This window comes from Panthera tigris, chromosome D1 (genome assembly GCF_018350195.1).
Source record: "Panthera tigris isolate Pti1 chromosome D1, P.tigris_Pti1_mat1.1, whole genome shotgun sequence".
In the NCBI taxonomy this organism is placed as follows: Eukaryota; Metazoa; Chordata; class Mammalia; order Carnivora; family Felidae; genus Panthera; species Panthera tigris.
In genome coordinates this window covers 59,368,909-59,383,387 of record NC_056669.1, presented here as the reverse complement: position 1 = coordinate 59,383,387, position 14,479 = coordinate 59,368,909, and the positions used below count along the sequence as shown (strand labels likewise).

General features: G+C 36.0%; 1 protein-coding gene across 7 annotated transcripts in view; it reads left to right on the top strand.

Annotated features, from left to right (window-relative positions):
• Nucleotides 1–14,479, top strand: part of NUP98 (nucleoporin 98 and 96 precursor) — a 114,381-nt gene that overhangs the window by 28,657 nt on the left and 71,245 nt on the right. For 3 of the 7 annotated variants that reach the window (XM_042958461.1, XM_042958462.1, XM_042958467.1), the window contains 3 exons: nucleotides 989–1,127; nucleotides 7,114–7,206; nucleotides 13,295–13,435. In XM_042958461.1, coding sequence (XP_042814395.1) covers nucleotides 989–1,127; nucleotides 7,114–7,206; nucleotides 13,295–13,435 — 373 coding nt within the window. The remainder of the gene's footprint in view (nucleotides 1–988; nucleotides 1,128–7,113; nucleotides 7,207–13,294; nucleotides 13,436–14,479) is intronic. The other 4 variants (XM_042958464.1, XM_042958463.1, XM_042958466.1 and 1 more) reach the window with 4 other exon arrangements.

Below are 14,479 nucleotides of genomic sequence, written 5' to 3'. Positions count from 1 at the left end.
ATGGTTTTCCTGCAGCTGGAGGCTTAACTGAATTGTGTTTGACCCTAAAAATAATAGTAAATTCTGTATTACCACTTAAACTATAAGAATCAATATAAAACAGCCAATCTGTCTTATTTACCCATTAAAAAAAAGCTTTGAACATGCTCTTGGTGGATAATTAAAAAAAGAAAATGAAAAAGAAAGAAAAATCCCAAAATGTGATTTTCAGGGAAATAGCAATCTGTTATTTCGTAACTTTTCTTTGGGCAGCTAATTGAGATGAGAAATTGAGAAAATTATATAATTCTTCAAAAAGTTCTTAGTAACCAGTTTATTGAGATATAATCCATATGTCATACAATTCACCCTCTTAAAGTTTATAATTGAGTGGTTTTTTTGTATACTGACTGATTGTGGAACTATTACCATAGTCAATTTGAGAACATGTTCATCCCCTTAATAAAAAGAAACCTCATACTTATTAGTAGTCATTTCTCATTTCCCCCCAATTAACTTCAAGCCTGCTATCTACAGATTTGTCTATTCTGGACATTTCATATAAATGGAATCACATAATATGTAGTCTTTTGTGACCACTTTTACTTAGCATAATGTTTTAAAGGCTCATCCATGTTCTAGCATGTTTAAATTTTTTATTGTAACTGTTTCTGCTGGCAAATTAAATACATGAACATTTCTGTTACCAGGTAAAAAAAAAATATTTGATTACCTTATTATTTTCTTTGCTGTACTGAAATACTGTGTTTGCTGAAGGGTTGCCATTAACGTCTCAGGCTAGAAGCATGCTCTGTAAAGTCCCATCTTGCTCAGATTAGTATATTTTTCTTATAGTCTTTATTCATCCTCCTCCTACTTTTTCGTAAAGTTACGACATTCTTTCACTTCCCTCACATCCAATCCAGTATACCTGAGGTGTAACCTCTGTTTACTGTTTGGAGTGTGTCTTTATACTACTTAAAATTTTCCTGTATTTTGTTCTTTTTAGACCCTGTTTGGCAATAACAAGCTTACTACATTTGGAACCAGCACAACCAGTGCTCCTTCATTTGGTACAACCAGTGGCGGGCTCTTTGGTAACAAACCAACCCTGACTTTAGGAACCAATACAAACACTTCCAATTTTGGTACATATAAAAAAGCAGGTTTGACTCTCTTAAAGTTACACTGACTATACCACACATCATTCTCCTGATTCATATGATTGGGAATATTAAAAAATTCTCAGGTAAGCTGTGGCTTGATGTGAGGTACCAGAGGGAAAGGTTTAAAATCATAGACATGGGTTGACATACTTAGATATAAATTGCCTTACCTCATTATTAGGCTCCCAACTCCCTGCTTTGGATAAAATGGGCCATTCAACACATGCAGTATTACCTTGTAGAAAGTTGCTTCTCTAATGGAGATAGAAGTTTTTCAAAATAAGGAAATACATTTCCTTTGGATTACCTCACCAATAGTTGAGAGACCATAAATGAAACACATTCAGTTGAGATAACACACACTTTTTTTTTTTTTTAAGTTTATTTGTTTATTTTGAGAGAGACCAGCACGAGCAGGGGAGGGGCAGAGAGAGAGGGAGAAAGCAAGAAACCCAAGTAGGCTCCATGCTACCAGCACAGAACCAGATGCGGGGCTCGAACTCACAAAACTGTGAGATCACGACCTGAGCGAAGAAACCAAGAGTTGGACGCTTAACCAACGGAGCCACCCAGAAGCCCCGAGATAACACGTTCTCTTAGGCCAGGTTTTAAATAGGGAAGTAGTATACAAATTTGATGATTTTTTTTTTAAATGTTTTTTGTTGTCATTTTTGTTTTGATTTTTCTTGTTTTTTTGAGATTTCATGATTTTTATTAAAAGTTAAAGCTTTCCTTCGGCTGCAAAAGTTTATTTTTGAATATGTGTTCATTATAAAAAATTTAGAAAATACAGATAAGATTGAATAATAATTAAAACACAGCCCAAACTAGTTTTCAGAGATAATGCTAAAAAAATTAAACTTTAATAGAACATTATATTATGTCTTCTGTAACTACCTAATTAAGCTTTTAATCAAATTTTTAACAAATTATTAACATAATTTGCATTAGATAAGGAAAGTTCATTTTATGATCAAGGGAAATAATAGTTTAAATATCTGTTAAGGATTTTACATACCAGATACATCATTACACACTGGGGATACTTAGTGGAAGATGAGTGAAAAGACATGGTCAGTGGAGCACCTGGCTGGCTCATTTGGAAGAGCATGCCACTCTTGATCTCAGAGTCCTGAGTTTGAGCTTGAACCTACGAACCGTGAGATCATGACCTGAGCTGAAATCGAGAGTTGGATGCTTAACCGACTGAGCCATCCAGGAACCCCTAGACCAGTTGTTTCTTAGTTATCTTCTCATCCTGTGAGATTTTAATATCGCATATGTACTGTGTATCTGTTTATGTACTGTTGCCCTTTCAAGGGCCATAAACCATTGTATATCTATGATTCATTTAACCCCTCAAGAGCCAATTTTCCCTCCCTTTGAAAATGCATGTCTTTTTTTGTAGCATGCTTCATGTTCAGAAACACTTTTTATTTGCTTATATAGGCTAAAATGATGAAGTGGGCTGGGCTTGATGTTTTTCCATGGTTGCAGATTTCTGATACGTTTGGAGATTTTTTTTGTTGGATATGTATATACACACACACACAATCCTGTCCAGTGGTTTGAAAATGAAAGATTTCATTTTTATCTAAAATGCCTCACTAGCTTTTGTGATGAATCTGAATGGTCCTAATTTTTTTTCTTTTTTAATCCCCAGTGTTGACCTAGTGACTGGCATAGCATTGGTGCTCACTAAAACTTGGTTAAATGATTTAAAGGGTGAAGAAATGGGGCCCTAAGAGTAATGATTCCCTCTGAGTCAGATGGGAGTTGCAGGGTGGCAAGTTTTATTCTACTCTTGGGTGAATTTAAATTTCCGTTACCACCCTTGAGGAATCCAGAGCTAGGTAAGGCTTTCTTTGATTCTCTTGTTGTCTTGGGAACCTTTCAACTTTGAGTTTGTGGGCAGAAGAATCTTCCGATTTGGAAATAAGCCATATAACAAATCTGGAAATGGAATAAGGTTATACAAAGATTCAGAGTGTTGCTAAGTTATTGTTGGTCACACATTATCCATTACGGGATTTTGTTTCATTCTGATGCTGGTTAATCCACGAGTTAAAAGTTCGGATACCTAAAGTAAGTTGGAGTGCCTGCTGCCACAGTTGGTGTTGCAAGATCCTTAAGTCATTCTTTAGAGTCATCAGCTCATTTTCTTAGTAAATATTCCTGGCAGGAACGAGTTTAAGATTAAGTGAGTATAAGATAAGTGTCTGAATTTCTTTTTTTTTTTTTTTTTTTTTAATTTTTTTTAATGTTTATTTATTTTTGAGAGAGACAAAGCGTGAGTAGGGGAGGGGCAGAGAGCAAGGGAGACAGAATCTGAAGCAGGCTCCAGGCTCTGAGCTGTCAGCACAGAGCCCTGTGTGAGGCTCAACCCATGAACCGTGAGATCATGACCTGAGTCGAAGTCGGACGCTTAACCGACTGAGCCACCCAGGTGCCCCTAGTGTCTGAATTTCTCAGTGAATGGAGGAATAGAATTGTTTCAGGAGAGGAATTACAGACAGAATGGCTATACGTGGGAGCAACAGTTTAAAAAGGTCGATTCTTTTTGTAATAATAAGATGATGTTGGGCAATATATCAGTGATTCTTCCATGCTGTATGGTTAAGTGGGCAGTTAAGGAACTATTTGAATACTTCAGTATCTTTTTCCTTTAGGCTTATTTTTCTAAATTGAGATATAATTGAAATATAACATTAGTTTCAGGTATAAGGATTTGTTATTTGTGTATATTGTGAAATGATCACTGCAGTAAGTCTAGTTATAGTTAACATCTGTCACTATACATAGTTACACGTTTTTTTATGATGAGAACATTTAGGATCTACTAGTTTAGCAACTTTCACATATGCAAGACAGTATTAACTGTCGTCACCATACTGTAAATAATATCCCCATGACTTATTTATTTTATAACTGGAAGTTTGTACCTTTGATCTCCTTTTACCCATTTCGCCCATCTCCCATTCCTTGCCTCTGGCAACTACCGATCTATTGTCTGTATCTATAAGCTCTTCTTTTGTTTTATGAGATTACACATATGAGATCATGCAGTTTTGTCTTTCTCTGAATGGCTTATTTCACTTAGTATAATGCTTTCAAATTCCATCCATGTTGTCACAGATGGCAATGTTTCATTCTCCTTTATGGCTGAATAATATTCATTGTATGTACATACCACATCTTTATCCATTTATCCATCAATGGATACTTAAAATACAAAATACTGTTTTCAGTATTTTGGCTATTGTAAAAAATTGTGTTCGTTTATTTATTTTGAGAGAGAGAGAGAGAGAGAGAGAATGCACACACAAGCAGGAGAGGGTCAGAGAGAGAGGGAGGGAGGGAGAGAATCCCAAGCAGCCTCGTGTTATCAGCACAGAGCCGGACACAGGGCTCACGCTCACAAACTTTAAGATGACTTGAGCTGAAACCAAGAGTCGGATGCTTAACCAACTGAGCCACACAGACAGCCCTCATTGTGATTTTGATTTGCATTTCCCTGATGATTAATGATGTTGAGCATCTTTTCATATGTCTTTGGTCCATCTGTATGTCTTCTTTGGAAAAATGTCTATTCAGATTCTGTGCCCATTTTTAAATTAGATTATTTTTTTGCTATCATGTTGAGCTCTTTATATAAATATTAACCTCTTATGAGATGTGTGATTTACAGGTATTTTCCCTCATGCAGTAGCTTGTCTTTTCATTTTGTTGATGGTTTCCTTTGTTGTATAAAAGCCTTTTAAGTTTGATATAGTCCCAGTTGTTTATTTCTGCTTTAGTTGTCTTTGCTTTTGGTGTCACATCCAAAAAGTCATTGCCCCAACAGATATTACATAGGAGCTCACAGCCTATATTGTCTTCTAGGGGTTTTATACTTTCGGGTCTTGCAGTTCAAGTCTTTAATTTTCGTGTATGGTGTAAGATTGTGGTCCAGTTTCATTCTTTTGCTGTCCAGTTTTCCTAGCACGATTTATTGGACAAACTGTCCTCCTTTGTATATTCTTGGCTCCTTTGTTGTGAATTAATTAACCATTAATTAACCATCTTTAATTTTACTTTAAAAATTGTTTTGAAATAACGGAGTTGATCAACATTTGTCAGTAAGAATCTGAGGAAATGTGTGGTATAAACAGTGTAAGTTGGGACTTATTTCCCTCGTGTGGGTTTGAGGTAGTTCACAAGTATCTTATTTTCTGCTATTTATGGGAATGGAAGACCCTTTCCAGTTAAATTTTAACTCAAAAAAGAATATTTCCAAGTACATTTGTTTTCTTTAAAAAAACCAAAAACTGTGTTTGAGTAGCAGTACTGTTTTGTGGCATAGCTATTAGCACAATTGAAGAAAAGATTTAATGAGTATATTAATTAAATATATTAGATTATGTCAGATTACATGCATTTTTTTAGTTTTTTATTTTGAGAAAAAGAGCACGTGAGCAAGGGAGGAGCAGAAAGAGAGGGAGAGAGAATCCCAGGCTCTGTGCAGAGCCTGACACAGGGCTTGATCATGAGATCATGATGACTTGAGCCAAAATCAGGAGTTGAATGCTTTACCGACTGAGCCACCAGGCACCCCTGATCACATGTATTTCTAAATGACATTAAAAATACATTTTCAAACTATTTAAATTCTTCAGCCTTTTTTCTTGGTCTTTTTCTATTGAGATAATAATCCAAAGATTGGCATGACTAAGTATAATATTCTTATTTGGTGATAGTGTCATATATTCCAAGATACTCTTTACTACGACTGTTATCTTTTAGAGCTGTTCCCCTCCATGATACCTTTTAAAAAGACTTCAAGTATTTCATGAACAAGGTTTGATTGATTTTTGTTTCCTCTTATCAAAAGAGATTAATGATAGGGGCGCCTCGCTGGCTCAGTTGGTGGAGCATACAGTTCTTGATCTCCAGGTTGTGAGGTGGAGCCCCATGTTGAGTGTAGAGATTACTTAACAATAAAATCTTTATGAAGAAAAACAGGAGATGAATGTTATGTTCATTAGCTGTTTTGTCGATATCATCTCCAAAAGGAGTACAGAAACTTTGTGGACCTATCTGAACAAAAGATAAATAATAGCAGTAATGCAGTATAGGTTTCTTCTGGGGAAACCTATGGATTTTCAAGGGAAATTAATAGGATTTTCTCTAAAGATCATAGTGAAGGAAGATGGTTTAACTATCCATCATCTCTGATAATGAAACAGTTCAACCCAAGAAAAGTTATGTATACATTATTTTTAATATCAGCTAGCTGAGTCCTTGAGTGCTCCTGTGGGCTGATTTGATTATGACACCTCATAAATGTGAAAGATGAGGATTAAAGTTCCTGTGTGGTCAGCCAGCCACACATTACTGCCCATGCAGGGTTTATCTGTTCAAAACCAGAGCTACTGTAGAAAATTTTATAGGTAAATTTCTGTTAGCAGGAACCTTTAGATTCAATAAAGTGTGTTTGTTGACTCTCTTATTTTAAAAAAAATTTTTTTTTTTTAAAGTTTACTTAAGTAATCTGTAGACCCAACGTGAGGTTCGAACTCAAAACCCTGACATCAAGAGCCACATCCTCTACTGACTGAGCCAGCCAGGTGCCCTGGACTGTCTTATTTTTAGTGAAAGCTGGAGGGAATTCATTTTTCTTCCATTAATTAAACATCAAAAATAGGTTTGAGTCTTACAAAGGGAATGTATATGCTCAAGCATAGTCACTTTGCTTTAATATTTCAAGTCTGAAACATAAGTAAGTAGGAAGATATGGGGGTCTGTTTACAGGCATCAAAATTTTAAAAACTTTAAAAAGGTTAAAGTAGCCTGCCATTTAGGATTTCTAAATATTATTAACTGACAGGATACAAAGCTTAGGGTCAGACTGCCTTTTTAAAAATTCCCTTATACAGGAAATTGAGAGTTCTATTAAAAGTACAGTCCACTCATTCTTTTGTCCTTCTAGGTTTCGGCACAAATACCAGTGGGAGTAGTATTTTTGGAAGTAAACCAGGACCTGGGACTCTGGGGACAGGCCTTGGTGCAGGATTTGGAACAGGTAAGGAACTGTACCACAAAATTTAGGCTTTCTAATTGTTGGAACTTAAGACAACTCTGTTTGATCTTATGCCTGGAAATAGGGTGTAGATATGCATTTTCTCAGACTTATAAAACATTCTCAGCAGTTATGCTTTACCAGGTTTTAGAACATTTGGACATTTATCTTAGACATTTATCTTAGACATTTGGACACATATCTTATTTATGCTCCCATTCTACAAAATGTCTTATAGTCCTGGTCTATTTGGGATTTTTAGTATTTAATGTGAGACTTGTCAATATGACGGCGTTATTAACTTCCCATTCCCTTGTGCTACCTTTGTAAAAGGGATTTAAGACTTTGAACTGTTTATCAAGTAAGCTTAATTACCCTAATAGGAAAACAGAGCAGTAAGAGCATAAGGTCTTTTACAAAAGTCTGTGCATACTTCTCAGTTCTTTCCATCTTGATGTAGAGCTGAGATGTCACACCTGTGTCTCTGTTCCTACTGTTGATAATTAATTTTCAGTGCCTTTGAAGACACTGACCCTTCTTCTTTTATTTATTTTTTTTAGTTTTTTAGAAAGAGGAGAGAGAGAGAGAGAGAGAATGTGAGTGAGGGGAAGGGAGAAGAGGGGTGAGAGAATCTTAAGCAGGCTCCACACTCAGCATGCAGCATGACAGAGGCCTGATCTCACGACTCTGAGATCATGACCTGAGCTGAAATTAAGAATCAACACTTAACCAGCTGAGCCACCCTGGCACCCCAGACATTGACCCTCCTGCCTGCCCAACTGCTTTAAGCAATATGAAGTGGTAGTGGTCATAAAACAAATAAGCGCTTCAGCATGTACAGTTCAACAGGGTTGTTAGAGCATATAGTTTTGCCTGTTTCCCAAGTCATCTGACTGTCATTTAGTTGCAGACTATTTATTTCCATGGTCTCTGCTTCCACCATCCAGTTATCTGTTGTCTTTGTATACTGTGATCATTTATCTGCCATCTCCTTTTTAATAGTACTTAATTTTATACTCTGAGCTATTTCCTTCCATTTCTTTTTAAAATAAAAGCTGTAAGTACTTGTGAAAAAAAACCCTCAACAATACAGAAGTGTCTAAACACCTTCCGGTTTGTGAAGTAACAGCTATTTAAAGTTTGGGATTTTGTCAGACCCCTTTATGTATATTTTGTACATTTTTCTCAAATGTACGTGCACATACACATGGTTATACATGTGTGTGCTTTATATATATATTTTTATTGTATTCTTAAGTAGAAACCACATCCTACAAGAGTGTCTTTTTTAAACCAAAGGTTAAGACACGTTAGTTGGATGTAGTATTTATGTAGTGCGCTGCAAGCAGCATTTAAGGAAAAAAAAAATGAAAAAATTATTGTACAAAGCAAGGTTAAGTATTTAATTAAAAAAAATTTTTTTTAATGTTTATTTTTGAGGGGGGGTGCAGAGAGAGAGGGAGACACAGAATCTGAAGCAGGCTCCAGGCTCCTCTCTGTCAGCACAGAGCCTGATACAGGGCTCGAACCCACAGACTGTGAGATCATGACCTGAGCCTAAGCCGGAAGCTTAACTGACTGAGCCACCCAGGCGCCCCAAGTATCGTTTAATTTTTATTTTAATTAAATATGTGTGTGTTATGGGTCTCTGTGTATTTTATATTGTGTGTTAATGGTCAAAAATGTTTCAAAATGAAAGCACCTTCATTATTCCTTATGTGATAATTCTTTATTTCATTTTTTCATTTCCCATGGCATTTGCGGCATATATTTTTTCTGTTAGTATTCCATTGTGTGTAGATGTCTGTATATATACATAAACATATAAAAATACCATAATTCAGCTTTCCCCTATTGGTAGACATTTGAGCTTTTTGATATTATTAGCAATGCAGTAATGAAGATCTTCATTACATAATTTTGTGTGTGTTAGTGTTACTATGGGATTGATACTTGGGATTGTGTCAGAGTATACACACAGTTTGAATTTTGGTCAGTCTTGCTAATTTGCCTTCCAAAAAGAATGCCAGTATGAATTTTTGTTCTCATTGTGTGAAAGTGCTCATTTTTCCCATACCCTTTCCGTATTGTTGGACTTTTTCATCTTTACATCCGTGTTAGTGGAATTCTAGTGTGCATTTCGCTAATTACTGTGAAGGGTATGCTTAATGTATGTTTACTGGCCATTTGAATCTTTCAATTCCCTACTCAATATTTGATCGTTGCTTCTTAATCTGTTTTTGAGAGTGTTTTAGATATTGTGGATATTAACTCTTTTGGGTTGTATGGTAGAGTTTTTTATTTGAACTTTTTAACTTATCCAAATTCTACCACGTATATTTAGCAAGAAATAAAAACTAAAAAGTTCTAAATTTTGTGCAGTGTAATCCCTAAACTTAAGCAGAATATATCATCTGATATCAGTGTTCTCTTGTAATCCTGGAGAAAAAAATTAGCTTTGGTGTGGGCAAATTAAGAGCTTTTCAAAGGTAGTTTTGACCCTAGACAGTTTGTGAACCATAAACCTAAGACCCAGGTAAGATGCTTATCCTAATGTCTGTTAGATATTTCCACTAAGTCTTTAAGTTTACCGCTTAATTTTATGGTATCATCATATACAAGTTTATTTTTATGTGGGCAAAGAGCCAAAGAGACTTCTAGGTCTTGCAGGTTATTATCAGCAGTGCCTTTTCCTATAGTGCAAGTTATAAAATATCATGTAACTTTTTCTGATGCTATCATCTTCTCTTCCACAATAATGTAATATCTCAGCCTTTTTATTTATTTGAGTATGTTCAGTTATCCTTAAACAGTTCTACATCACAGACAACAGATCCTGTTTTTACTGCCATTATATATCCCCCATTCATGCTTTGTATAAACTAAAACCCAAATAAAATCAGTAAATAATTTTACACCCCCAAACCTTAGCAGCACTAGATCATGTAGGAAATAAGAGTTCTGAGAACCAACAAGCATATGCTGTTGGAATTCTTTGATGATCACATCTGATAAAGCAGACTTGAGGCTTTGATAGCAGTGTGTCTGGAGATGATTGTACATAAACATCCATGTTCATGAACTCTGCATTTCAAGTAGAATAGCACTGTAGCTTTGGGTGATGTCTTTTTGGGGCATTAGCTAAGTGGGTATTCCTGTGCACCTTTTGTTTGGAGTAATGAAGATTCATACTTCTGTCTCAGCAGAAGTAAAATGTCCTGTAACAAATTTTCCTGTAAAATGTATTATTCCTTGACATTTGATATTCCCCACCTCCCATGTGCTCAGACCAAGGAACCCTCATTAAATCAGGGGTGTATACGTTTCTGATTTGACAGTGATATAAAGTATCATTGTCACTATCTATAATATGCCATTTTCTTGGTAGTTAGTAATATTGCTATCTTTTTTTTTTTTTTTTTAATGTTTATTTTTGAGAAAGAGCATGAGCTGGAGAGGGGCAGAGAGAGGGAGACACAGACTCCAAAGCCAGCTCCAGGCTCTGAGCTGTCAGCACAGAGCCTGATGCGGGGCCCGAACCCACGAACCATGAGACCATGACCTGAGCTGAATTCAAATGCTTCTTAACTGACTGAGCCACCCAGGTGCCCTGGTAGTTAGTAATATTAAGATATTTTAGTTCTTGGGGTGCCTGGGTGTCTCAGTCGGTTAAGCACCCAACTCTTGGTTGTGGCCCCAGGTCGTGATCTCACGGTTCATGAGTTAGAGCTCCACATAGGGCTCTATGCTGATGGTGCGGACCTGCTTGGGATTCTCTCCCTCTCTTTTGCCCCTCCTGCTTGCTCGTTCTCTCTCAAAATAAATAAATAAACTTTAAAAGATTTCCAAAAAAAAGGAGATTTTAGTTCTTAAAATTTTCCATGAAGTAGTAAGTTTAGGGTGCATCTAGTAAAGTTTATTGTAACGCTAAGGTATACACAGAAAAATTTACCCAAAGCTAATAGATACCATAGATAAAATTAACTTCTAATCTCAAAAGGAATATAACCATTTCACTTTTTTTCTTGAGCATCCTTGGAGTTTCTAGGGCCACTATTACAACATGGTGACCCCCATATATCTGCTTTATGACTCCTACAACTAATCGTAAATATAGCGCATTTCATAAATTGACATTATTTTCCAGAATGTCCCTCAACCTGTGGACTCTTAGGAAGCCCTTTTTTGTTAAGCATAAAAAGCCATTTACGTAATATGAGCTAGATCTAGATAAAATATTTTTCTATTGACAAATTGCAGCAGTATGCAGGCAGGTCAATTTATGATAGTCTCTTTTCAGGTGACCTGAACCTCCCAGTGCCTTTTTTATTCTTTTATTGGTTATTGAAATACAGTGATTTTTAGACTGTTTCATGGTTCTTCATCCAGGGCTCCTACAAAGGTGAAGGAAATGCATACCCATCCAGATGAGAAATTTTTGTATTTTATATATTCGTTTTTCTTCTAGGTTTTTGTTCATTGGTAAGGAGGTATTTGCTACCTGGAAAAATAAAGAATTCTGAAATTTGTGCTGTAAAGTTTGTCTTTCAAGGAAGTAAATTCAGGTTTTCTGTTAATTTTCGCCAATTTCTGATGGTTTGGGATTTTAAAAGAAGCCATTCCCTATTCCAAAGCTGTAGCAAAGGGATTGTCTTCTTGTTACTAATTAGACAGGGAGTGTTTTGTCCATTCAGTAGTTACCCTCACTAATTTATTTTGTATGGATTCTCTGAGTATAAACTTCCTAGCCTTTTTTTGATTGCAATCTCAAAACAATTTGTATTCAGTATTTTAGATCTCTAAGTATTGTATTTCTAAAGTGTTTTTTTTCTCTCTGAAGATGCATTGATGGCGTTAAAACGAACTTTAGATCTTCCGAATTTCCAATAACTTTTTGAGGAGGAGATGGAAATTTTAAAAAAATTTAATGCCAATAAATCATTCTAAATAAATTCTCCCCAGTTTCACTGCTGAGAACAAGATCCATAAGCAAGATTCATTAGACTTCAATTTTTTTTTTTTTTTAACGTTTATTTATTTTTGAGACAGAGAGAGACAGAGCATGAATGGGGGAGGATCAGAGAGAGGGAGACACAGAATCTGAAACAGGCTCCAGGCTCTGAGCTGTCAGCACAGAGCCCGACGCGGGGCTCGAACTCACGGACCGCAAGATCATGACCTGAGCTGAAGTAGGCCGCTTAACCGACTGAGCCACCCAGGCGCCCCTAGACTTTAAAACCTAAGTTTCTGCAGTGGTTTCCCCTTGGTGAAAATAAGTTCTACTCCCTCCAGTCTGATTCATGATGAAACTTGAGACTGTTTAGTAACCTCATCACAAAGCATTTAGGTTTTTATAAAACAAAACGTTTGTCTTGGTGTAAAGTAGTTTTCATGAGATAGTACACTTGAAAGTACTGCTTTTTGCTCTTCACAGATGTATTGGATTTGGTTTTCTGTAGTTTAGCCTGTATGTTAGTCAAAAAGATGACATTGTGATTGGTTCAGCTGCATATTTTGATTTGCAAATATTGATATTTAAAAATTGATTATTTTTTAATTCTTTCAAACTTCGTATTACTATAGTGTAGTAAAGAACCCTGGTTGTATTCAGATGCACCAAGATTTGAACCTCCGTTTCACCATCTACAACATTTGTGACAATTGAGCTAATTACTAAACGCTTAGTTTTCTCATCTATAAAATGCAGATATGTCCTATTTCAGGCTTAGGAAGATTAAGTGAGGTACTAGCTAATATTTAATGAATATTAGTATCTACCAGTCCTCTTTTAAATGCTTAGTATGTGTTTATTCATTTTAACCTTAGGATAAATATCTAAGCTATGTATTATTATCTCATGTTATAGTTGAAGAATCCGAAGCACAGAGAAGTTAAGTGTTTTGCCTATGATGTATATAATGTACTTAGCACAGTGCCTGGCATATAGTTAGCATTGACTGTATTAGCTCTTTTGTTGAAATGAGTGGTCATTGTGAAGTTTCCAAATGTATTATATTTTTAAGTAACTGACCTCTGGTATAACATTCAAAGGATCTCCTGTGGCGCTTTTTCTTTCCTCTTGTCTCCATAGCTCTTGGTGCTGGACAGGCATCTTTGTTTGGGAACAACCAACCTAAGATCGGAGGGCCTCTTGGTACAGGAGCCTTTGGGGCCCCTGGATTTAATACTACGACAGCTACTTTGGGCTTTGGAGCCCCCCAGGCCCCAGTAGGTAAGTGTCAGTCACTTTAGAAGGCTTTACTCAGTTGTATTTCTTGCTAATACTTAACTTGTTGACCTCATTTTCCACCCATTCCATCCCCCTACCAAAGCAGTATACAAACACACTTAAACAGTCATGTAGTACAGAAGGGCTTGTAACAGATCTTGGCCTTCTCCACTTCCCCACTCCCAGGCCTACTCCCCCAAAGAAACCACTTTGTTACAGTCACTTTGTTTCCTGGTGTATAGTTAAGTTCATATCTCTAAACGATGTGCTTATGTTGATATGTTTTGCTTTATTAAGTTTTAATTTAGCTTATTAATAGATGAGAAATTTAGCTCACTTATCCTCTGTGTTCTTTATTCATTTCTAACATAGCTGTATTACTAAATTCCCTAAGTTTAGTTTTGTCTACTGAAGTGTTTTTCATACTTACTCATTTGAACACCCTTACCCAGTTTTTGCCCCCTCTGCCTACCACCTTTATTATTATTATTTTCTAACTTAAAATGAACTTTTTAAGCTTAAATAGCTTTTTAAAAGAAAGCTGTTCTGTTGGAAATAAACATACCACCTGGCATACATAGGGTAACTGAGTGAATGAATGAGACAGAATGAAAGTAAGTCTCTTTACCATTAAGTTCATCTCCTGTACTATCATGACCCGTGTACCACATTTTGATAAGGTTTTTGCAAATTTAAGCTGTGTCCCTACATTGTTTTTCTTATTCTGTCACCTGTGAGACAGTATTTCTTGAGTTCTCTTGGTCAAGGAAGAGTATTAGTGCCTTTTCTCACCCTTCTTTTTCCTCTTCTTTTGCCATGTTTATATTTTCATATTGATAACATTGATAATGTATTCTGTCCTATAGTTATTACTTTTTTCTTAGATTAAAGAATAATTTAAAAGTTTTAATGTGAGCGTAGCATTTTATTACAACTATGAAAACACTGCTGCCCAGCCAAGTACACCTTTCTCATACAGCTTTTTCTTTCTCCTAGAATTTCTTTTTTACCTTTGCATTACCAGCCCTTATCACCTTCCTGAACCAG